Below are 26553 nucleotides of genomic sequence, written 5' to 3' on the forward strand. Positions count from 1 at the left end.
AATTTGTGCCGTTAGCCATGTTTTGATGTAAGTTGAAAATTTAATTTACTGTTTGTGAACAATAATAATATAGACCAAATCTGCAAATAAAGCAGCATTTCCATTCCATGAGTTCAAGAGAACTGAATTATCTCTTCTGGGAAAATCAAAATCAAGGTTTTTTTTCTTTTCTTTTTTTTCACTGCACAAGCTGCTGATGCTTTTTATATATATATCTGACACGTGACGTTCTATTCGGAGCACGTCCTCAGACTGGGAATTGTTGTTTTATGGGAACACTATCAATGCCTAAATGAATCAGGTGGTATAGAGCTTTTTACAAGCTGTACTTACAGGCTCTAAGAGGACATGAACGCTTTTTACAAGTTGAAATCTAGCAATTACGGTAATTACAACATGCCGTGATTATTTTACATGCACGTCTGGAAAATGGATTTGGTAAATGTGTTTTTATCATGTGCATACTTCTCATGGGAGCGAATACGGTTTATATGCATATTTCAGATTTTTTTATGTGCATCTTGGTGTTTTGATCCAGCATTTTAATGTAATATCGCACAATTTGCATATAAGAGCCTGATGCTTCTGCACTCCTTTGTTCAAACATGTCTGTTTGAAAAAAAGTACTATTTTCACTAGTAGTCTCAGACTTTTGGAGCCCACTGTATGAGTTTGTGTACATGTACTGTACATTCCCACTCATCATGACCTCTGTCATGATGATGTATGTCCTGTTTGCCCAGGGTGAATAATCGTGAGTGTTTTCTGAGTTTTGCACTGTGGCGTGTTCAGCTGACTCCGTCCTCAGCCAACTGCTATATGCCATCCAGGTGTCAGGGGGCATGAAGCCACGGACCTGTTCAAACACAGAGTGAACGCATGTTTGCCAGGCGCTTTGATTCCTAGCCTAGCAAGAATTCCCACAGCAGAATGAAGGATCGTAGTAGCACTCAACCTGACTGAATATGCACAGTCTAAACACTGACCTCCTGTCATTTTTATAGATCCTCTGGAGGAATCACCTGAGATTGCAACACCTACTAACCCGGCGGCAGAGATGCTCAAACAGGGTGCAGGTGAGGATATTTACATCAGTGTCTAATAGGGGTTGCACAGACTAGTATGCTCTAGTAATGTCATCCATGATGCTTTTTAGCTTAGCGTCGACTAGTTGTTGATCATGGCCTATAGAGGGCGCAACAGGATAAGAAATCTTTGAAGTCCACTTTTACGCTCCATTTCCAACAGTTAAAATGACAAATAAATGCATACTCCGAGAGCACTCCAAAAGATTGATTATACCATTTGGATGCAATAATTAACATTATGCCTTAAATGCTAGTGATATAGCTAATGTCTATAATTCTGATAGATATAATACATTGAATTTGCATGAATTATACATAAATGGAAACCTAGAGAATGTAAACTAATTAGTAAAAAGAAAAAGTTAATATTTTCTTGCTTCAACTACATTCTTCATAGAGGTAATAGGTAATATAGGTTAGGTTACACTTCATTGTTATCATTGTTAGAGTGTGATTATTTAATTAAGTTTTGAGTAATATTAATTAACAACATGTACTTACTATAGGGTTAGGGTTTGGTTGAGGGTTAATTGCATGTAATTATGCATAATTTACTGTTATTACTATTGTAAGTACATGCAACAAGGACAATGTAAAATAAAGTGTTACCATAATATAAAATCTACAATGTCAATGAAAGTGATGCACTGAATCTGGAACATTTGTTCAAAAACAGAATTAAATGCATTAATGTTAATTGTGTTTAGCACAACTTCATTCAGCAAAATCCCCTAAATAAGGTACAATCTCATCAGGTTTTTAAGTGTTTAGCCTTCGAAAATGATCATTTATTGGTAGATTTGAATCTACTAGCAATTTTTATCCATCTTAGCTCTTTATTAATGCTCTCTTGATACATTAATTTTATTCTATTAGTCCAAGCATTTTTACTTGTTTATTATCTGATATCAACTGCCATGTTCTTCTCCACCCTGGTGTCACTCCTGTGGAAATGATTTAGGGCAGAAGAGTTCATCTGACTCCCATGGTAAAGCCAGTGATGCTCTGCGTGTTTAATTCATTGATTTATCTGTGTTGTCGTGTTTAACCTGACTTTGACTGCCGTGTCTAGAGAGAGCCGCACTCCTCTTTTACTGTCTGTGCATGTGATGATGGTTCAGACCTCCAGAAGCACCTTTACCTGTCTGCTAAAAACTGTTTGGCTGCTGCTGTCTGTCAAGGCCTCGATTGTATTTCAAGAACACCTTTCTGATTGAATATGGCATGTTCTTTCATGACTGATGTTAGATTACTATGCATGGATCTACTGATAGATGATGCCAGTGGTTCTCAGTTTCTTTCATTCTAGGTTTGTTTCATTTTCAAGGCCCAATCATACGCCAATCAATCATGAATTGTTAAAGTACATATTTCTATAGCAATGTAGATCAAGTTATTTTAATAAAGATAAACCGGTATACAAACCATCATCTGCATTTGAAGACCGTGAAAACTTTAATAATGAAAACTGCAAATTTAAGAAGAAAAAAAAAGAAAAAATACAAAGAATATTTTAAATGTATATGTTCAAAATAAAGCACTAATACTGATTTGCATCCTTCACCCAAGAATGAAACACCTGATGCAATGTAAGAAAACACACAAACACACAAATATGAGTTAAAAAAAACTTAGGGCCATATTTTAACGATCTAAGCGCATGGTCTAAAGCACACGGTGCAAGTGCACTTAGGGAGTGTCCGAATCCACTTTTGCTAGTTTAACAACGGGAAAAATGGTCGGCGCACCAGCGCGTGGTCTAAAAGAGTTGTCCCTATTCTCTTAATGAGTAATGGGTGTGTTTTGGGCGTAACGTCTCGTCTCTCATTCCCTTTAAAAGCCAGTTGCACTCGCACCATGGCATGGTGCATTCGCTATTTACATGGCGGAATTTGCAAGCGGAAAAACTGAACGCTTCTCCAGAGCGCAAACGGATCTGCTCATGCACGAGGTTAAAGAGCGCAAGCTGACCATCTATGGGACAAAGTGTATGCGCGTTGTGCACCCGCCTATAGGCGCATATTATTAACGTGCTCTTTAAATAACAAAAGACATTTTTGAGGTTTTTGTTGGTCTGTAGTCTATTTCAGTTGCCTCAAAATAGCAACGCACCAATAGTGCGCCTGAACACACCTCGTTTTCAGACCAGCACGCCCATGGGCGCACAAATGGGAGCAAATGCATTTGCTATTTAAACAATGTGGCGCAGGACGTGAAAATGATAACTGCGTCACAGTAAAGCTAGCAAAAAACACTTGCGTCACGCCTGGCGCTGCATTACACCGGGTCAAGTCAAGTCATCTTCATTTATATAGCGCTTTTAACAATGTAGATTGTTTCAAAGAGCTTTACAAACGTATAATTTAAGGTAACAGAGATTGTTTTGGCTTTATAGCGGTTCTTTAATAAAGTTATTTTCCATCTAAAGTTAGTTTTGATTGATTTGCTTCCGTCACAACGATCATTTGTTATTAAATTAGGGTCCGCTAAGACAACACCATTCCCTCTACACAGACTTTAAACGCAAACCTGTGAGAAACGCTGATGGCGTTCACATGCGCATTTAGAATTGGTTCTATAGTTATGTGCGTTTGAATATATGTGCGCAGGTTTGGAATTCCCTACAAGCCAAGCCTAAACAAAGTACTGGTGTTTCCTTATAATTTTTTATACAGAATTTTATTTTATTTTATCAATTCGGGGTAGATACGCGAATTGAGTTTCCCGACGACGCTTTATCTGTCAGGTGTATGATAGGGCTCTAAAAGTGCTAAAACTAAAACTGAAATAAAAATATGGAAATATATTAAAAATAATAATAATAAAAATGGCAAAAAGCACATAAAATTACTAAAATTAAAAATAAATTGTAAAACATTAAATAAAGGCTAATACAAAATATTATTAAATACTGTAATAATATATAAATAATACCCACAAACCACAATTTGAGAACCACTGGATTATGCAAATGCAGAATATACTAATGATATGTGTGTGTATGTTTGATGAGATCACAGTATGTGTGAAGAGTTAGAGTTTATTTAAAGATGCATCCTGCTTGTAATTGAATTGTTTGCAGATGTCACATGGCTTTTCATCAGTGCATGTTTCCCTGTGTTTCCCAGCATGTAATGTCCTGTACATAAACTCAGTGGACATGGAGTCTCTGACTGGACCTCAGGCCATCTCTAAAGCCATCTCAGAAACCCTGACGAGCAGTGCTGTCTCCTCAGCCATCGTTCACTTCAAAGTGTCTGCGCAGGGCATCACGCTCACTGACAACCACAGAAAGTGAGGGAACACTTTCATTCCTTCTTTCTTTCTTTCTTTCTTTCTTTCTTTCTTTCTTTCTTTCTTTCTTTCGTTCTTTCTTTCGTTCTTTCTTTCGTTCTTTTGTTCTGTCTTTCTTTCTGTCTTTTGTTCGTTCTTTCTTTCGCTTGTTCGTTCGTTCATTTGTTTTTGTTCATTCTTTCGTTTGTTTGTTCTTTCATTTGTTCTTTCTTCTTTCTTTCTTTTGTTCGCTCTTTCTTTTGTACTTTCTTTCGTTTGAACGTTCTTTCTTTTTCTTTCTTTCTTTCTTTCTTTCTTTCTTTCTTTCGTTTGTTCGTTCTTTTGTTCTGTCTTTCTTTCTTTCTTTTGTTTGTTCTTTCTTTCATTCTTTCTTTTGTTTGAACGTTCTTTCTTTTGTTATTTGTCCTTTTTTTCTTTCTTTTGTTCATTCTTTCATTCTTTTGTTCTTTCATTCATTCATACTTTTGTTTTCTCTTTCTTTCTTTCGTACTTCCTATCTTATTTCTTTCATTTGTTCCATCTTTCATACGTTCTTTCTTTCTTTCTTTCTTTCTTTCTTTTGTTTGTTCTTTTGTTCTTCCTTTTCTTCTTCCATTCGTTCTTTTTTCTTTCTTTTGTTTCATTCTTTCTTTCTTTCTTTCTTTCTTTCTTTCTTTCTTTCTTTCTTTCTTTCTTTCTTTCTTTCTTTCTTTCAAAAGCTACATGTGAACATGTTTTAAAGGCCCATACCTGTGCTTTCTTCCACAGGCTTTTCTTCAGGCGTCATTATCCCATCAGCACGGTCACGTTCTGCGACATTGATCCACAGGAGAGGAAGTAAGAAAACCCTGAAACATTAGCATTACTTTTGACACAAAAGTCAATGTCACTGCATTTATACATTGATCTGTGGATCTGACAGGATCAGAACTATGTTTAAGTGTATTAGCTTTATTAGTGGTGCTTTTACAGTATTTCTGTTGATGTTGCTCATTATTACAATTGAGGATTTTTCTAAAGCTAATTTAACCTTAAGAGAATATCAAAAATGCTCTATAAATAAAATGTGTTACTGTTATTTAGCTAATGCTTTAGTTGTCAAATCCCTAAGTTAAACATCTATAATCTGTTTCAATGTCATTCCAGGTGGAGCAAACCTGAGGGTGGCACTGCAAAGTAAGTACCAGCTATGATAACAAAGAACTTGATCTTTTGCAGCTTAGCAGACGTTGTTATCTGAAAGCAGTTTAGATATGCATCAGTGTCAAGCGCTGCTCCCCCTCCCTGGTGCATCATGGGATAAAATGCTTATGCTCAGGGGTGTCATGATGAATGAGCGGGATTGTGCTGCTAACACAACCTGATGCTAGCCTGCTAACCCTCACACATGTGTGGCATGATGATTTACTCTCTGAGGCCACAGAACATACAGGGTTTTTCGTTTGAAAAAACTTTTATAAGTGACTATTATATATAAGTGATATAAGTGATCCTTGGGGGGGGGGGGGGGGGTATAAGGTATAATATGATCCTCTCACACACAATCTGAGCAGATCTCAGAACACAAGACACTTTACGCTCCCAGAGCAATGAGGCATGTGACAGCCCTCACGGCTCGATCTGGGCAGAGTTTGAAAGAGATTGTTCTGGAGCGGCTGTGTTATAAAGCGCTGTGCTGTTGATGCAGTAGGCAGATATGTTAGAGAAGAAGAATAGATCATTGGACTGGACTGAGGATGAAAGCACATGATCACGGCGAACATCATTCTGCTGTTGTGGTTCAGGAGATGAAGCCTGAATATAATACCACCACAGAAGGAACAATACTGCAGGGTTCATATGTTCAGCGGTAAAACAGGGTTGTGCATTTCACAACATGTTCACTAATGTCACCATGTGTGCCAGAGCTCATATGTACAATACTGCTATAAGAAATTATTAGCCATGTTTTTATGACCAGAGGTAGGGGTCTTATTACATTCTTATTACTGTATATGATTCTCACAAACTTGGTGGAGTTTGTATATGATTCCCACAAACCCCGAAAAATTTGGTGGAGAAACAGTTTAGACTCCGAAATTGGTAGTCAATTTATATATATAATATATACACTGCCGTTCACAAGTTTGGGGTCGCTAAGATTTTTAATGTTTTTAAAAGAGTCTCTTCTGCTCACCGAAGCTGTGTTTATTTGATTAAAAATACAGTAAAAATTGTGAAATATGATTCCAGTGTAAATCAGCTGTTTTCTATGTGAATATATAGTAAAGTGTAATTTATTCCTGTGATCAAAGCTGAATTTTCAGCATCATTACTCCAGTCTTCAGTGTCACATGATCCTTCAGAAATCATTCTAATATGATGATTTGATGATCAAGAAACATTTATGATTATTATCAGTGTTGAAAATAGTTCCGATTTCTGTGGAAACCGTCATACATTTTATTTCTCAGGATTCTTTGATGAATAGAAAGTTCAAAAGAACAACATTTATTTGAAATAGAATCTTTTGTAACATTATAAATGTCTTTACTGTCACTTTTGATCAATTGAATGTGTCCTTGATGAATAAAAGTATTCATTTCGTCTTTCCAAAAAAAAAAAAAAAAAAAAATTCTTACTGACCCCAAACTTGTGAACAGTCGTGTATATATAATTTCTGGAATTCTGCTGTTAGCACAAAAGAAAAAAAAGAAAATAATGCAATTAATTCAGCATCCGTTCTCCAAATCAGAATAAGCTGTACATCTCAAGTTGAAAAATATGTAATTTAGCAAACATTATTATAAATATGCTTCCTTTAAATTCTACATTAATTCAGGGATCAGTGTGTAAATATATTTATGATTACAAGTTTTTATTTTAGGTGTGATTAATCACAGAAATCTGTTAATTTGTTATAATAATAATAATAATTCGTTACATTTATATAGCGCTTTTTCTGAGACCTCAAAGCGCTTTACATAGATGGGGGAATCTCCTCAACCACCACCAATGTGCAGCATCCACTTGGATGATGCGACGGCAGTCATATTGCGCCAGAACGCCCACCACACACCAGCTTACTGGTGGAGAGGAGACAGTGATGAAGCCAATCAGTGTATGGGGATGATTAGGAGGCCATGATGGACAGGGGCCAAGGGGCAAATTTGGCCAGGATGCCGGGGTTACACCCCTACTCTTTTTCGAAGGACATCCTGGGATTTTTAATGACCACAGAGAGTCAGGACCTCGGTTTAACGTCTCATCCGAAGGACGGTTATATTTCAGATTTAGATTCACAGCCTAATAATTTTCTAATTATATTCATTTTTGGGGAGGATAGTATGGAAGCTCGTTTCCGCAATGGAATAAAACCATTTAAAAGATAATTACAACTTTTTATTTCACAATTCTGACTTTTTTTCTCAGAACTCCAAGATATAAACTCGCAATTTCAAGTTATAAAGTCCAATTCTGAAGGAACAGACTGACTTTTTTCTCAGAATTATAAACTCACAATTCTGAAAAAAAGTCTTAATATCTCGCAGTTATGACTTTATAACACGTAATTACGACTTTATATTACGCAATTCTTAGAAAAAAGTCTGAATTGTGAGGAAAAAAAAGTCTGAATTGTGAGATAAAAAGTCACAAATACCTTCTTAATTTTTTATTCTGGAGTGGAAACAAGCTTCCATAGGATAGTGACCTGGAAATGTTCTTTTTAGATTCACTCAAATACTGCATATTAAGAGGTTTTTTCTTTCTTTCTTCACAGGTTCTTTGGCTTTGTGGCCAGAAAGCAGGGCAGCACAACAGACAACGTCAGTCACCTGTTCGCTGAGATGGATCCCGATCAGCCGGCCACAGCCATCGTCAACTTCGTCTCTAAAGTGATGATCAACTCTCAGAAGCGGTGAACTCTTCACACAGCGCTGCTTTCTGGAGGACTTCCATTCTGCTCTGTTTGATTTTTTTTTTATTTTTTTTTTACGTTTCTGTTTTTCGTTCTGTATGTTTGGGTGAGAGGCTGCGTGTACGTGTGGTTGTGAATGTGTGAGGAAGGGTTATTCGGACGGTAGTGAGGAAGAGGGACAGAGGAAGTGCACTGTGGGCGTAGAGGAGTGAAGGACAGAGAGGAGGTGATCTTCATCTCACTCGCAGGGGACGTGGAAATGATCTCAGTGATTTTGTTGCTTGTTTTTTAGAAAAAAAGGACAAGAAAAAGTAAAAAAAAAAAAAAAGGTTGATGAGGAGGCTGAAATCTGGGGCTGATGTACCAAAGATAAGAGAGCAGTCAGGACAAACCAATCATTATTCAAGCGTTCTTGTATATCTTGGTAAACCACAGCTGCTTCGTCAAAACTGTACATATGAACTCTTTTCCTTCTCAAGACCACTTCATAGTGGACACTTCATTTCCAGTCCACTCTGGATAAACTCAAAACCTTGTGGGGATTTTGAAGGTCCCTCGCATATAACAGACCTGGGAGAAGCTATAAGTGAGGACGGGTGAGACATCTTCACCCTCAAAGATGCTCCTCTGAGAGAACGTGGGATGCTGGAGTTGTTGATTCAGTAATTCAGCGTCTTCGTTCACCTCTGGTCCAGAAATATCCAGCAGCTAACTGATGTTTCTCTACTCGAAAGAGTGCAATACAATGGCACCTGATGTCAGATTTCCAGGTTCATTATTGAAGTCGGATACGAGACATTTCTACTGAAGTTTTCTGTTGCCTGAAACTCGATTTTGCAGGTGTTTGACTGCGAAACAAAAAGTACAGCACCCAAATTGCATTCTCTGTGCAATGCTTGCTTTTGTTTTGCTTGTATAGTTTGCTTAAAAGTGAATGTTCATCATTGTCTGTGCACATCTATTTCAGTGCCGCCATGTTTGCATGACGTCATGCATATCGTCAAGTCACATGTATTTATATAGTGCTTTATACAAGATAGTTTCACAGAAGCTTCACAGTAATAAACAGGAAAATAACAGAGTTCAGCTGTAAAGCAGCTTTACAGAAAAGAATATTGTCAGTGCAATTCAGTGCAGTGTTGGTTCAATTCAGTTCAATAACAATGTCTGTTGTAAAGTGAATTCAAAGGCAGCTGTACAGAAGACAATCCTGCTCAATTCAGATCAAGTTGTTCTTCTCTGGTTGAGTCAGTGCAGTCAAATACTTAATTGTTTCTGTATATTGATGGTCTTTAAGCCCCAACTGAGCAAGCCAAAGGCGACAGTGGCAGGAAATAAACCTTGGGAGAAACCAGGCTCACAAACAATGTGAGATTAGGATTCCTGACTGCGTCGGAAAATCTGGACTGATATTATTCCAAATTCTGCATTCACCTTCTTCCGCTTGGAGAAATATCTCTGAAATCACAGGAATATATGGACGTCCGACTTCACGTGCCATTCCGTTGCACTTTCCAAGTAGATAGCTGTAAATTGAGCTGAGTGAAGCAACATATAAGACAAATCAAGTGTCCAGCGTCACCATTCAGTTCCTGGTCTCCACTTGCTGAGCTCTCTTCTCTTCAGGTCTGAGTGTGTATCATTGTGTATCTGGCAGTAAGGTGTGAATCTGTCACTGAATCTCTATGCCTCGCTTAAAACACACTCACACTATCATTCTTCCCCAAAGTAAGCTAAGTATATATAAAATACTTCAAAAAGTGATTTTACTGAATATTTATTGTATAATATTTTCTTTTTTTTTTGCGCTATGTTAACTCATTTACCCATAGATATATTGTATAGTCTACATAAAGATTAGCCTCCAAAAGAAATACTCTTTATTTTGACTAATATTTCAAAATCATGAGGTTTTGAGGAGCATTCTATTATATATGGTGTAAAGTGTATGTATTTGGAAAGCTTGTCATTATTGGATATTTTCTCACATCCTTTTTTCTTTAGCTTTAGATCGACATAGGATTCAAAGTAGAACTCACTGTTGCTTTTGCATATATAAGAATTACATCCTAAAGTTCCTTTAGATAAAGTGAGTTGGCTGATGTTTACTGCAAGAGGCTTTGTGTAAAGAAAAGTAAGGAAGTGACTTTATTTTTGTATTATTATTAATATTATTATTATTTTGGCGTCCTTTCCCTCCCAGTATTCAGCCCTCGGCGAAACCCACTTGTTTAGTCGCTCGCATTGATTTTCTCAGGCAGATTCCAGTATTTTGTTTCATACTGCCATCGTGAGGCGCTGTCAGGTATTGCCAGCCATATCTCCATCTATGCATCCTCTACAATTACCTTCGATTTACACACCAGTTCTGAATCCTTGCTAAATTTAGATTAAAAATAATACTGCAGTGTTTTAACTGTGATCTGAGGTGAAAATACCCATTGACTTTATAGTTTAAGCAGGATGTTCGACCCACGCCGCCCTGATAACTGTCCTATGTCTTCAAAACAATTATTGCTTTTTTTTTTTTTTTTTTTTTTTTTTGTATGTAAATACTTCATTTTTGCCAAAGATTTTATTTCACGTTTATATGTTTGAGAACTGATCACTGTCTGGTGGTTTGCGGACGGCGGCTTATTGTTTTTGGCATGGCAGTCTGTTTTGACTCGATGCACATGCTATGACGGATATATATTCAACTGTGTTTGGTTGCCATGATTCCCTTTTGTTTAGCCTTAAAAAACTACTCCAAAAGAATGCAAAGCACTTAACGATCAGGAGCTGAAAAAATAGCAAAACATCAGATAAAAATGACTGCTTCAATTATAACAGCAACACCGTGTTTACACTGGAAGCTCCAGGCTACACTTTTACTCAAAATACAAGCTTTCTTAAAATCCACTTTGCATGGCTTGTTTTAAAATACCAACATATTTTTACATAGAGTTGAAAGTTGTGCAGAATTAAGTCCACTCTTACTCAGTTTACCTAAGAATGAATTTACAGTTTACACAGTTCATTTGTCATGTTTCATGAACGAGACACATTTTTAGCATTGAAACAAATGTGCACATTTGCTTAGGTTAAAATAAGTAGGCCATAGACATGATGTATAAGGACGATATTTAAATACATAATGAATTAAATTTAGAGCAATCAATTCACATGTATGATATTTGCAAGTTAAAAAACCCAGCATAATTAAGTCACTGGAATACAGAAAGTGTCGACAGTTGAGTTGGAAGCCGTCTACATTTGTCAAACTGGACGTGTCTGGTGTAGACATGGTGTAAGAGTGATTTCGCACACTAGAATATGTATTTACTCGCTTTGCTTGCCATTCTGGTCATTTCATTTGGTGCATATAGGCTCAGATAAACAACACGTTTTTTTTGTTTTTTCCAATCATTTCCAAACCACACAGACATTGCTTTTGCATTTACCTGAAAATATCTAGGCAGTCACAAAAAAAACATCCTCCAACAAAACCAGCTCCCTACTCCTCCATGTATTAGTCAGCAGTGTTGTATTATTATATATATATATTTTTATGTCCACTTGTTAACAGACTTAGAATGTGTGAATGAGCTACTATTGCTGTACAGAACCACGTTGTTTTATTTGCTTCAAGTTTTACAGCCTCATTGTATTGTTTTGGCAAAAAAATATACATTAAAGAGCGATCCAAATCAGTTACATTAAAGTACACTGTTGCTAGAAAAAGAGTCCTGGTTTGTGCATTTCTTGATGCTTCAGCGCATGTGCATGAGGTGCAGCGTTACACTGAACGGCTCTGAGTGAAAGGTATTTGCTTTTACTGATGTGACTGTCAGAGCACCAATCCCGTCGGAGGCCAAGCCTCTTTTTCCACAGTGCTCAGTCAGATACAGAGGAAAATAAACTCGCACACAAAGAAACCTTGGTTGCTGGTCAGTGATTGGCAATGCATTACTTCTAACTCTCTCTTTCATAGCCAAATGAGCCTTCAGTTATGGACTAGGGTAAGCGATGCACGAAATACAGGCACAAAATGAATTTGATTTGATGTCATTACCCTGGCTATGTGAAGAAACATGGGAATTTGGATGAGAATTTGTCCAGACGCATACAGAAGGGTCAAAAATGTAAGACTAGATTGAAAATCTGGGATGAATTATTATTATTATTTTTTTACATTTAAATTCATAATGTTTTTGAAAGAAGTCTCTTATGCTCACCGAGACTACACATATTTAATCAAAAATTTCAATATATTTAAAAATGTAGTTTAGGCTAGTTCACCCAAAAATGAAAATTCTGTCAGTAATCACTCACCCTCATGTTGTTCCAACCCCGTAAGACTTTCGTTCATCTTCAGAACACAAATTAAGATATTTTTGATGAAATCTGAGAGCTGGATCACTCCTCCATAGGCTTCTAAGGGATCGAAACTTGCCGGCCCAGAAAAGTTAGTAAAGACATCGTTACAATAGTCCAAGTGACTACAGTGGCTCAACCACAAGTTTATCAAGCGACGAGAATACTTTTTGTGCGCAAAAAACAACAAAAATCACGACTTTTATTCAACTATTCATTTTCGTCTGTGTGGGCCTGAATGAATTCACGTAGTGTAACATGAGGGTGATTGATTACTGACAGAATTTTCATTTTTGGGTGAACTATCCCTTTAACAATTTTGTGGAAACAATGATACCATTCAAACATTTGTGGTAAGATTAAAAAAAGACTGACAGTTAAGACATTTATATTGTTACAAAAGATTTCTATTTAATAAATGCTTTAGTAAATGTAATAAATGAAAATAAATGATGTTCATTGAACTTTCTATTCATCAAAGAATCCTGAAAAAAAGTATTAACATTCCACAAAAATGTTAAGCAGCACAACTGTTTTCAACATTGATAATAATAAGAAATTTGACCTGAGCACCAAATCATCCTATTAGAAAGATTTCTGAAGGATCATGTGACACTGAAGACTGGAGTAATAATGCTAAAAATTCAGCTTTGCATCACAGGAATAAATAAAAATTTAAAATATATTTAAAAAGTTCTTATAATTTGTAATAATATTTTGTATATTTTTGCTGTTTTACTGTATTTTTGAAGAAATAAATGCAGCCTTGGTTGAGCATTAGAAACTTCTTTCAAAAACATTTTGACAGGTATCGAATCATATAAATGAGTGTCGTTATTCGACTCTTTGTACAGCCGGTCAGATGTAATTTTCGAGGAAAGTTTTGTGATAATGCAGATCATTATGAATGAAAACACCTTTAAAAAAAAACAAAAAAAAAACACAGATTTAATAAATCCTAACATGTAGATTAGAAAAATGCTGACTTTTGGGCCCGACTGTAAACGCTCTGAACATCAGCAGCATGACGCACGTTTAGATCATCCAGAGAACAGATGTTTTTTGCAGCAGACTGCAGAGCCAATAGAGGAGACACGCATGTGTTGATTTTCATTTCTGAGGCGCATTTCTCTCGCTCTCACTAATTACATCTCTCCGCGAGAGAGGAGAAGATGGTGATGTCATTTGGGAGGTATGGAGTTATGTATCGGATCAGTAAGCAGAAAGCCCTTTTCTCATTAGTTCTGTTCCAAGTTGGGTCACTCCTACTTTTTCACATTGCTAAAAGGTTACAAAAAACGTTGGCCCATTGTTTTGGGAGTGTCACTTGAAGCCCCAGTGGATTACTGAGCAAAACAATAGCGCTTACAGCATTACTCAGAGTTTCCACTGATCGGTTAGACAAAGCCCTTCGAGGTGACCTAAGACTGTGTGTCTGTTATTGGTTAGAATCATCTTGTCCTGCCTATAACAGTCTCAGGGAATCAGTTTAACTAGTTCTTACATTGATTATAAAGGCAAGAACGAGATGTCTACATAGGCATCATTTGCGGGTGGGACATGTCCCCTCGACTTTTTGCCAAAGTCGATTTTGTTTTTGAAAGCCACTGAGGAGAGAGAGAGAGAGAGAGAGAGAAAAAAACAACATGCGGAGGGCTTAAAATGCCAAGAAAAGGCATCTACAATCCTTCATTTTTCATAATTTATTTCATAACGGTTACACTAAATATTGCACCAGTTAGCACCAACTAAATAAAACTTGTCACAAATATCAGGATTTAAAAACGACATATGGCTTAAGAGAGATTAAGAGATGAAGTAAACAGGATACTTCCAATTGGTCTTAAAAGTAAAGGTTATTTATTGGCATCTAAGGTTCCATAAAGCACCTTTAACCTCCACACCTGGAACTTTCCACTGCACAAAAGAGACTTTACAGTGGAAAAAAAGGTTCTTTAGATTGATAAAATGTTAAGAAAAAAATGGTTCTTTTAAGCTCTGTTCACTGAAAGGTTCTTTGGGGAACAAAAAAAAGATTCTTCTATGGCATTGCTATGAAAACCCCCATTTTCTCTTATTTTTAAGAGTGTTTACCCAATTAAATATGCCACTCTCATGAATGGAGTTAGGCACACAAATGACAAATCATTATCCAGAAGTTATGGTGATGGTGGTGGTGTACGGCTACAGTACATTGCGCTAGTATTCAAAGACCTAGCTGTCTCTACAAAAAACACACGCTGAGAACATCTGATGATGTCCAAATATTAGTACAAATTAAGCTTATACTAATCGTTCTTGCTTCTACAGTAGCTGCCTTTTTTAGCGCAGCCCTTATGGGAAAGAAGTGTAGGCCTAAAATATATCATGATTTCACCAAGTAAAACATGTTCCTGGATCAACATATTTGTAGATCCTGCAGCAACACTTCAATCAACCAATCAGATTTGAGGGACGCATTTATAGTTTATGTCAAGGTTAGGCTTAGAACCAGGGTTGTTCAACTATCGTATCCCTCTGATTTTAGAGATACATTATGGTCAGGTTTAGGTTTAGGGGTTGGGATAGGGTTAGGACTATGTTTTCAGACAGGGAATCAATATGTTGATCAAGGAACATGTCTCACTTGGCAAATCATGGTGACCGATCTGCACACACATTTAGGTTTCATCATGAATAGTTAAAGCATGGTCCCCACCCCTTTTCATGACAAAATGATGCCAATGAATGTCCAGAATGTTTCATCTCTGCTAAAATGAGAGCAGACCACAAGGAGGCCGAATCATGTTAGGACGCTGCAATAACAGCAGCTCTCCATTTGATGTCAGTGTTGACCCTTCCTAAATCGAGATGCACGAGCGTCTCTGGGTGTAAAGAGGAGATGCCGGCTTATCTGTCCTTTACAGAGTAACACTGTATTATTGATGCTGGTAGCGAGGCAGATAAGGCCCCAGAAGAATTTCAGACACTCTCTGTTAGTGCAAGTCTCGCTTTGGCAATCTCACTGATGTGTGACTCGAAGAGCTGTCCGCCCCCGACACCCAAACAATGGAGCCAGTTTAGTCCCACAGTTTATACACACCGTATCGCTCCAGGAAAACATCTCTGTTTGACGTTACGGCCAATGGAAAAGTACAACACGACGTTTGAAGCGTGTGTGGGCCGAATTTTTTTTTTTTTTCTGCAAATGTCATTGTGATTTTGGAAAGAGCTCTCGGCAGGGGGTCCAAATGACAAGATGGGAGGAATTAGACAGTCCATTTGAGGCCGAGGAGGGGATAACCCTCTAATCCCAGCGGGCTTTGTGCGCTAGGGAAGAAAATCTGAAAATCAATATTTCGTCTGGTTGCTGAGCAAAGTAATCTTTCTCAAGAACAGGTGTCCTATCGCCTGGCAAAGCTTCTTGTCCTTGCATCACACATCGAATGGTGGCAGCTTTGGGAGGGAGACGCCCTTTCATACCGAGGATTGGATGGCGCTCTCAAAGGAGCTGACCTGAAATCATACTCGAGTCTGAAGAAAAGAGCTGCTGAGTGATTTGTAAAAGGCCTAGGTGAGTTTTCATGCACTTGTGGATGGGTAAGCTGGCTCTCGTGAGGGTGAGTTTATGGTGAACTCGTTTGTTTGTCCGTGTAATTAAAAACAAAGTTTCTTGCTGAGGCTATAAATGTAATCGGACTCAAACTATCTCCTGGTTTTTCTAGGGATGGATTATGGATCTGGCCCGTGCCTCCAAAACTGGAAGTTCAAGGAAGTTGAAGACCAGTGCTGTGTCCCAATTCACCTACTTATACTGTGTCCTAAAAGAATGTACTCTTTTTGTTAAAAAAAAAAAAAGAAGATACTTTTTTCAACACACTATCCTTTTGGTTACATTAATTCTAATCTCATATTCTGTTTAAGTTTGGGAAGCAGGACCTTCGGTGTACACATAGCCTGATATGATGCATACACAGCTGCACAAAAGGAGTCTTTTTGACTTGTTTTCCAGTAAAAATCCTTAAAGGGATAGTTCAGCCAAAAATTTCAATTCTGCCATCATTGACGGTAGCCACTGACTTCCATAGTATTTTTTTTCCTACTATGGAAGTCAATGGTTACAGTAAACTGTCTGGTTACCAGCATTCTCTAAAATACCTTCTTTTGTGTTCAACAGAAGAAAGAAGCTCATACAGGTTTGAGGGTGAATAAATGATGAGAGAATTTTCATTTTTGGGTATACTGTCCCTTTAAAACAAGAGCCACTTTACCACACAAGATTGCATCTTGATGTATATTCCATGAAAACAAGATGTAATATCTAATGTACATTGCACTTTTTTTCAAAGTTGTAATTAAAACAAACAATATTGGAGTATGTTTTACAAGAAAATACTATTTAAGTTTTTCAACTTTAAATTTCACAATTAATTCAATGTGTTATTTGCCGTTTCTTTGTGATTGATTGTGAAATGTACTAGGAATTTCTAAGTTCTACACCACATTTTTTTAGCGTAGTGTTTTAAGGATTTTTAGGTATTTTAACTGGAAAAGAAGGCATTTTTACTGTGCTGTCTGTTTGCTTACACTATCAGAATACAGTTTGCCAAAAAAAAAAAAAAAACTGGGCAGTACTCTTAAAAGGACAACTCTGTACCCTTTTACCCCTAAAGGTGGATTTTAGTAGGTTCGAGTAGTAGTTTGCACCCTTAAGGTACTAGATTGAATCTTTTAGTGGTAGATAAAGTACAAAGATGCCCCAGAGACAAGCTGCTGCATCCATAAAAGTAATTTTTTTTTTTTTAAGTAGGAAAATTGTCTGCCACTAGGGGTGCTGTGGGGCTATGGCCTTGAAAGACTTGTGCCCAAAGAGCTCGTAGGACCATGATCTGGCCTTGCCAGCACCCCATCGAGGCAGCAAGGGCCAGAGCTTGCCTACTAAAAATACACGCTCCAGGATGTTATTGCTAAGCTGCACATGCGTGTCTGGCCAGCATTTTTTTGCCTTTGGGATGTTTCCTCTCTCTCTTTTCCCTCCATAAATTAAAGAGGTAAAATTCTTCAGTAACACGTAATAATGTTTTGCCTCTGACAGCATGTCCAGCATGATGTGTGTTTCCTAGTAAGACACTGTACAGAATGTGTTTATTACAGTGTGTGTGTGTTAAAGGAGTCTTGGGACATTCTATTGGCTCATAAAGTATTATCAAAGAGTGCCTGCCTTGGAGAACACACGCCACACCTTTCAGATCTCCAGCGGGATTTATTCTAGACAAGTACCAGTGTTGGAAGCTACTTTGAAATTGCTAAAAGCTAAAAAGGTCATCTAAAATAGTTACAGCAGTTCAACATACACAACAGTTCTTTCTGGTTCTCGAAACTGATTGGCTGAGAGCCTTTTCCAGCCATGCCATAGGCCTATATTCCCCAAGTATCAGCACTGGAACCTTTTCACAGTTTGTATCATTCTGCTTGTGGCGACTGTCATGGCGGTCAAGCAAATCCACCATATTTTTTAAAAATACTACTATTGTTGTCAAGAAATGAGTTTTTTAGGCCAGAATATAATTATTTAGACCTAAAGTATAGGCTATGACTTATATACATAGCGCATATTTGACCATTTGTTTAGACATTTTCGGAGATTGAGATCCGGGTCGTCAGCGGCCGTTCAGTGCTCATGTAGCCTACTGGCAGAGAACAGCTTCATCTTGGCCAGTCCTTCGGGAATTTGCAGCTGGCTCTAATGTAGATAGTGGTTAAACATGAGATATAATTCTAGGGTATATCAATCGGGCAAGATTTGGTCTTATAAATCTATTACTTGTTCCAGAGCAAATCGATTTTGGTTAAGGTTTTTATTTTAAATGAAGTTAAGTAAAATTAAGGTTTTTTTTATAGTTAGGCTATATTTACCTTAAACTGCTTTTGTACGTTTGACAGAATTGTTTGTGTGTGTTTATTTCCTATTGTCTTTTATAATGGCCATTGTTGTTAATTTAAATATTGTTGTTCAATAAATATTATTTTATATAAATATTATACCATTTGGTGTTGAGAAAGAGTCCGTTAGTGATCGTGATATGGACTTAAGTGAAAGTTATTACGCCATTAGATGGCGGCAAAGTCTGTCTTTATGAGTGAGCCAGAACAAGGAAGTTGTTTTAGCACTGTCATGGGAAGAACAAAAACATATCACTTTCCTCAGCGGACATGGATATAATATTATGGACATCAAACTGAAGAATGAATGCTATATCAGATGCAGGTAAAACATAATACAAGCTTCAATGACGCATCTCAACATTCCTTTGTTACTAGTTCTTCTAAAGTGATGTTTTAGAATTAGTAACAGAAGCTTGGGCTCAACTGTTAAACTGCCAATTTTAGATTTGAATCCATGGCGGAAGGAATTAGTTCTGCACAAAAGAGGGGTTTTCCAAGACACTCCATTGTTCTTATTTATTTACTCACTTGTAGGCTACCGTCGAGCTGATGTAAACGCAATATCACACTCGTAGCCGCTGTGATTAGCCTACCTATGGCACTCGGACAGCCTGCTGATATACAGTCTTATCGCAATGCTAGTCATGTGATATTGCTCATGCCATGTAAATGCTGATTTGGTGCTCAAGAAACATTTCTAACTATTATGTTGAAAAAAGTTGTGCTGCTTAATTTTTGTGAAAACAATGATACATTTTTGTCATGGTTCCTTGATGAATAGAACAGCATTTATTTACAATAGAATTATTTTGCAACATTATAAATGTCTTTACTGTCACTTTTGTTCAGTTTAATGCATCCTTGCTAAATTAAAGTATTAATTTCAGAATTAACCCCCCCCCCCCCAATATAAATCATAATATAAATGTTTGTTTGTTTTAATCTATTAAAAAATGTTGCCACCAAAACAGTTATTATAATAAATTAACATCAATTAAGGTGACAACATATATTTTTAATTTAAGCTTAATACAACTTGCGCAATTAGAATAAATGCTAATGTATTTTTAAATTAAACATTAAACCTATTAACTTTCAAGTTAATACTTTGCTAAAAAAAAGTCAAGTGTCCCAAACAAAGTTAGTAACATCACTACTTTTAGATACTTGCTCCCCAACACTGCACTTTCTGGATGTTCATCCCCAACTTTACCCTCATATCAGCATGCAGTCCTGCCCTGTAACTATCCCTGGTGCCCTTATTAAGTTTGTACAGAGAGTTCTCTTCAGGCCTCTCATCTGGATAGAGCTTAACCTCCCCCGCCCTCCTTTTCTTTAGCTGTCAGGTCAAGTACGCACCCATATAAATAGCCTCCAAAGTAGGGGTTAGAGGTCAGGGCTGAGCCATGCCCAGAGGGGAGGGGGGCTGAATGTGGAACCCCAAGAGGGATCAGGTGTCTCCTCTTTACGGGTGAGGGGGGTGGGATATCACCTGAAAGATTGGTAAGGCGGGTGGGAACCATTAAGATAGAGAAAACACACCCGTCTCTCCCGACCCCTCCTTGGAGAATTCACTAAGACGGGCCACCATCCGGCTCCGTTTACCCAAACAGGTCAGGTGCTTATTCCGTTTCGTTTTACAGGCTGCTCAGCTGGGGCTCTTAGTGGAGATTGCAGTCAGCCCCCCGATAGCCTCCGCACATTCACACGCCGAGCACTTACACTAATCTTTCAGGTGGTATCGCTCTCTCTGCATCTGTATTGTATGGGTGCGAGGCTCCCGTGCTTTGTCTTACCACAGGGGGCCCTTCTGCGCTAATGGTCCCTTGTTCATCAGCAGGGATCGGCGCCTACTGCACCAGATGGCACTGGGGTCGTCACGGGTCAGTGCGGGTCACGGCTGTTTGTGGTTGTTGTGACAGGGCTGGTGCTTTGTAACGTGCAGGTGGAGGACTGGAGGTGGACCGCTGGTCAGTCTCACATCAAATCATGCCTCCTTTTCCACAAGAACTTCAGCAGTCACTCACATACTGTATTCGAAACCTAGTGAGCTTCCTACCTAGATAGTATTTTAAGGCATCATAGGTGTACTTCCTGTACATGAAGGTAGGTCATTTTGCTGCCTTCTAAAATACTTTGTGTGACCAAATTCTGAGGCAACATGGCAGTTTTGCTGTGAAGGCAATCCAAGAATGCACTGCACTGATTGAATATGTACATCTAAGGATATCCACAAGTACGGCCATTTGTAAATTGAATAAGTCTGGCTTTCGTTGTCATTCGCTTTCAGTTATTTTGAGCTGAACAAAACAGCTCGTTATGCTGCTTGATATTGCAAACTGGTCGTAATTATAAACACTGGTCTGTAGTGCACTGCAAATCTTTTAGTTATTTCCCTATAATGACTAATAAATCTGAAGTTTAGCACTTTCACAGAAAATAGCTTACTTTTGCTTTGCAAAATAAGGTGGATAAGGCAAGAAAAATGTCACTTTTTACATTTATAATGTAAACAATTGTAACATTTGGCAATGAGGTTCAATTTGATAGCATTAGGGATCCTTAAATGATTTTATATATATATATATAAAACCATATATATACACTTTTTTGCTTGATGTATTGTTCACTTTTATTCCATGACACCTAATGATTTAACTAATGATAACATATAGCTTTATTGAACGTTATTGTCAACTAACAAAAATTTATAACATATATAATTTACATTTTCTCGCCTTGTCCTTAATTTTAGATTTTATTATTTCTAAAATGTATTTAATGTATCTAATCTCTGTAGCTCTTTTAATTATTAAAACTTTTTTAATAAAACATAGTTCAATTAATTTAAAATGGTTCAATAGTTTGGAGTCAGTACTTTTTTTTTTTTTTCAAAGAAAAAGATCCATTTATTCAGCAAGGATGCATTACATCAAAAGTGACAGTAAAGACATTTATAATGTTAAAAATATTTATATTGTGATGTAAAACCAAACACCTGCTTCTGGCAGCATTTCTGAGGAATCTAAGCCCGTTCCTCATGAGCAATGGCCTCCAGTTCAGTAATGTTCTTGGGTTTGTGTGCTGCAACAGCCTTCTTCAAATCCCACCAGAGATTATCTACGGGGTTCAAGTCAGATGACTGTGATGGCCACTGTAGAATCTTCCAGGACTTCTTCTGCAACCAAACCTTGGTGGAATTTGAGGTATATGCTTGGGATCATTGTCCCGTTGGAAGGTCCAATGACTCCCAAGCTTCATCTTCCTCACTAACAGCATGATCTTTTCTCCTAGGATTTCCTGTTACTTCAATAAATCCATCTTGCCTTCCACACGCTGCAGGTTTCCAGTGCCAGAGGATACAAAGCAGCCCCAAAGCATCACGAGCCCCACCATGCTTAACTGTAGGCAGAGTGTTCTTTTCAGTGTTCTCTTCATTCTTCTTTCTCCAGACATACTACTGATCCATAGGGCCGAAAACCCAAAACTTCTGTGGCTTATTTTTGAGCAACTTGGAGCCAACTTTTCTTGTGCTTTTGGGTCAGTAGTGAGTAGAGTAGTAGAGTTCCGGCATGAGTATTCACGAGTTCACACTTACATATAATTGAATGGGTAAGTTTAATGCGTATATGGCGTGCTGTCCGGAGGGAGGGCTCCGAGCTCGGAGTTCAGCCCGAACCCAGAGTACTCCCCCCGTATGTAAGTGTTTAGTACTAGAAGTGTGGAGAAGGGGTGGTGGAGGGATGCTGCAAAAACTGTCAATGGAATGAGGTGAGACTGCCGAGTATTTATACCTCTCACCATTGATTGCTGAGTGCTTTCCACTTGTGTTAATTATCTGAACGTGCTCCTCCCGAACCTTGTTAATAAAACATCATTTCACGAGTTCACACTTACATATAATTGAATGGGTAAGTTTAATGCGTATATGGCGTGCTGTCCGGAGGGAGGGCTCCGAGCTCGGAGTTCAGCCCGAACCCAGAGTACTCCCCCCAAAGCTAAAGCAGAGGACAGCCGCCGGACTAAAGATCCCCCAAATGAGTGCCGAGTTGGCGGGCTGGTATCTCAAGAAGGCCTGGATGCTTGACCGGGAAGGCCCGTAATGGTGGCTCCCTGCCCGGCTGACGTCCCCTGTTGGTCTGTAAACGGGGAGCGGTTGTAGTTTACAGAAACAGGAAGGTGGGTGCTTGCCTCTGAGATTTCCTCACACTGCGTCGCTGGAAGAAAAGAGAAAACATTATTACTCTACTGGGAAAGTTCTCACTCCGTCCACTGTGAGACCAATGCTCGCTGGACGGAAAGGAAACAGGAAAGGGAGTGCTTGCCCAGGAGATTTTCTCACACTGCATCATTGGATGAAAGAGAAAACGCAAGTGCTCCACTGGGAAAGTTCTCACTCCGTCCGCTGTGAAACCAATGCTCGCTGGACGGAAAGGAAAACAGGAAAATGAGTGCTTGCCCAGGAGATTTTCTCACACTGCATCATTGGATGAAAGAGAAAACGTAAGTGCTCCACTGGGAAAGTTCTCACTCCGTCCGCTGTGAGACCAATGCTCGCTGGACGGAAAGGAAACAGGAAAGTGAGTGCTTGCCCAGGAGATTTTCTCACACTGCATCATTGGATGAAAGAGAAAACGTAAGTGCTCCACTGGGAAAGTTCTCACTCCGTCCGCTGTGAGACCAATGCTCGCTGGACGGAAAAGAAACAGGAAAATGAGTGCTTGCCCAGGAGATTTTCTCACACTGCATCATTGGATGAAAGAGAAAACGGAAGTGCTCCACTGGGAAAGTTCTCACTCCGTCCGCTGTGAGACCAATGCTCGCTGGACGGAAAAGAAACAGGAAAATGAGTGCTTGCCCAGGAGATTTTCTCACACTGCATCATTGGATGAAAGAGAAAACGGAAGTGCTCCACTGGGAAAGTTCTCACTCCGTCCGCTGTGAGACCAATGCTCGCTGGACGGAAAGGAAACAGGAAAGTGAGTGCTTGCCCAGGAGATTTTCTCACACTGCATCATTGGATGAAAGAGAAAACGTAAGTGCTCCACTGGGAAAGTTCTCACTCCGTCCGCTGTGAGACCAATGCTTGCTGGACAGAAAGAGGAGACAGTAAAGAAGAGAAAGAGGTTTTTTTTTTTTTTTTTACTCGATGAGGGTTTGGTGAGCTTTTTAAATATGGAACCGGTTGGTCCTGATGTAGCTTTGGAAAGCATCGGAGGACCATCTCCCAAGGGCTTGAATCTGCTGTTGGGAGAGGCCTTTTTGGGCTGCTGAAGTTGCTGCCCCGATGCGGAATGAGTGACTTGAAAATTTCTTGCTGGAACGCCTGACTGTTGGAGAACGGATTTGAGGTGTTTCTGGAACCAAAAACGTGTCACGGGTTTTTTGGATTCATCTAAGAACAGGGGTTCCAGAGGAGATTTAGCCTGAGAACTTCTCCATTGCAGATATGCCAGAATTGACTGGTATGGTTGGATTTGCGAAGCGAGGTTAAAAATGTAGATGAAGTGACCTTTTTTGGTTTGGTCAGTCTTACTTTGTTTAATCAAGTATTATAGGAGACATCACTGCTGTGGCAGAGGAGACATTAGCCAGAGTAAAAGAGCTCCAGTGGGAGCATAGGAGACATCACTGCTGTGGCAGTGGAGACATTAGCCAGAGTAAAAGAGCTCCAGTGGGAGCATAGGAGACATCACTGCTGTGGCAGTGGAGAAGATTAGCCAGAGTAAAAGAGCTCCAGTGGGAGCATAGGAGACATCACTGCTGTGACAGTGGAGACATTAGCCAGAGTAAAAGAGCTCCAGTGGGAGCATAGGAGACATCACTGCTGTGGCAGAGGAGACATTAGCCAGAGTAAAAGAGCTCCAGTGGGAGCATGAGACATCACTGCTGTGGCAGTGGAGACATTAGCCAGAGTAAAAGAGCTCCAGTGGGAGCATAGGAGACATCACTGCTGTGGCAGTGGAGAAGATTAGCCAGAGTAAAAGAGCTCCAGTGGGAGCATAGGAGACATCACTGCTGTGGCAGTGGAGACATTAGCCAGAGTAAAAGAGCTCCAGTGGGAGCATAGGAGACATCACTGCTGCGGCAGTGGAGAAGATTAGCCAGAGAAACAGAGCTCTAGTGAGAGCGGAGGAGACATTACTGTTGCAATATTAGAGAAATTACCAGAGAAATTGAGCTCCTCCAGGACCAGAGGAGACATCACTGCTGCAGCAGTGAATAAACTTACCTGGAGAAACTGAGCTCCTGCGGTGTGTGGCTGAACAAAGGGAGGAGGAGAGTGGGGCTTAGCGGACCGACGCTCGTCTTCTTGTGCTTAGATCAAAGACGCGAGAAAAAGGAGGCGAGATGAAATGCACATTGAAGTTTAAATGACCGAGCAATGATAATAGTTTGCATTTAGAACAATTTAGATTATCTGAAGTTTATTTAGTTAAGTACAAAAGAGACGGTTAATGGTAAAAGACGAAGCTTGCATAAATGTAGGCATCTTGTATTTATTTAACTGTGTTTCAATTAAGGATTACTAATCTCTTGGCATGAAACACATTGCTTGTATAGCCTTTTTTTTTTTTTTTTTTTTTACGAGATTTTGCAGATAAATTGCAGGACAGTGTTAACGATAGGTTCTTAATGATTCTGTGAACAATCTGCACGTAACGTGCGACCTACTGTATGACAGTAAATCATTTGTACGGAAACAATTTAAAACCTGCATTCCCCCGATCAAATTTGTATACAGATGGCATGACTGGCTCGTGACTCAAACAACTGAAGCAATGTCAAGCTCAACCAAGACAGACACGAAAAGGGGCCGAGCTGAGCACTCACTGAGTTGACCCGGCAAACGTTGAGTATGGACTGGCCGGAACTCAATCTGCGGCGCGGCACGGCGCGGCTTACTTTAGGGCCAGCTGTGGCGGCCTGGCGAAGGAGGAAGACCCTTTCCCTCGCGTGAAGAGGGCGGCATTGCCTTACTAACCATTTCTCTAATGGCGGGAATTGTTGTATGGACCGGTGTAGAGAAATACGCGGAAGGAGATCGCGGATGTTTCACCCGCGGTTATGATCCCTTTGTTAAGCCTGACGCCCGCGATGTTGGTCAGAGGATTGCGGCAGAGGTTCTTTAAAGACGAGAGATTATTCATCGGACGGGAATTGCTTGATTCGGACCTGTTAGGACGATACTGTCTGGCTACATGCTGCAAAAACTGTCAATGGAATGAGGTGAGACTGCCGAGTATTTATACCTCTCACCATTGATTGCTGAGTGCTTTCCACTTGTGTTAATTATCTGAACGTGCTCCTCCCGAACCTTGTTAATAAAACATCATGTAGTAGTAGAGTTCTGGTATGCATTATTACGTACAAAAAGTGTGTCCTCGGCATTACTGTGCAAACTGAAACCTCAGTGTCCGTTGCCACCAAGTCTTCTTACAGGTCATTTGCAGTCACTCAGGGGTTTTTCTGAACCTGCCTTCTCAGAAATCTGGTTTCAGCCGTTGATAGCTTCCTGTTCTGCCCCGTCCAGGTAGTGTAACCACTGTTCCTTTAACTTTGAACTTGCGAACTGTGCTTCCAATGGTGTCTCTAGGAACATTTAGTGCCTTCGCTATCGTTTTGTATCCTGTTCCTTGTTTGTGAAGGGTGATGATATCTTCTCTTAACTTTTTGGACCATTATTTTGACTTATTTTTAACATGCAGTTAAAACGTGACACTCAAAAAACCTAGCCAGTTCAGATATTTCATGTGTTCAAGCACACCTGGTTCAACTAATGAAGCCCTTGATTGGTTGCATCAGATGTGCTTGAGACAACATCTGATTTGCAGATTTGTGCTGTTCTGAGGGATCCTATTCAGGGGGTTGAATAATTTAGAGACTGCAGAAGTCATTAAAAGTTGCATTTTCAGTTGAATTTGGGTAAATTACTTGAAACATTTGTTGTGTCAAGCTATTTCAATTACTTTTGTTTGATTTGTTCATTGCAAACAGCCGAAAGTCTGGGCA

General features: G+C 39.1%; 1 protein-coding gene across 16 annotated transcripts in view; it reads left to right on the top strand.

Annotated features, from left to right (window-relative positions):
* tns1b (tensin 1b) overlaps positions 1-8551 on the top strand; it is a 228962-nt gene extending 220411 nt beyond the window's left edge. For 13 of the 16 annotated variants that reach the window (XM_079880479.1, XM_079880488.1, XM_079880489.1 and 10 more), the window contains 6 exons: positions 1005-1076; positions 2050-2076; positions 4217-4382; positions 5130-5198; positions 5508-5537; positions 8122-8551. In XM_079880479.1, the coding sequence (XP_079736605.1) occupies positions 1005-1076; positions 2050-2076; positions 4217-4382; positions 5130-5198; positions 5508-5537; positions 8122-8263 (506 nt within the window). In that variant the 3' untranslated portion in view covers positions 8264-8551. The remainder of the gene's footprint in view (positions 1-1004; positions 1077-2049; positions 2077-4216; positions 4383-5129; positions 5199-5507; positions 5538-8121) is intronic. The other 3 variants (XM_079880491.1, XM_079880494.1, XM_079880480.1) reach the window with 1 other exon arrangement.
* Positions 8552-26553: the final 18002 nt, after the last annotated feature.

Source organism: Squalius cephalus (assembly GCF_949319135.1).
Source record: "Squalius cephalus genome assembly, chromosome: 9".
NCBI classification, from domain to species: Eukaryota; Metazoa; Chordata; class Actinopteri; order Cypriniformes; family Leuciscidae; genus Squalius; species Squalius cephalus.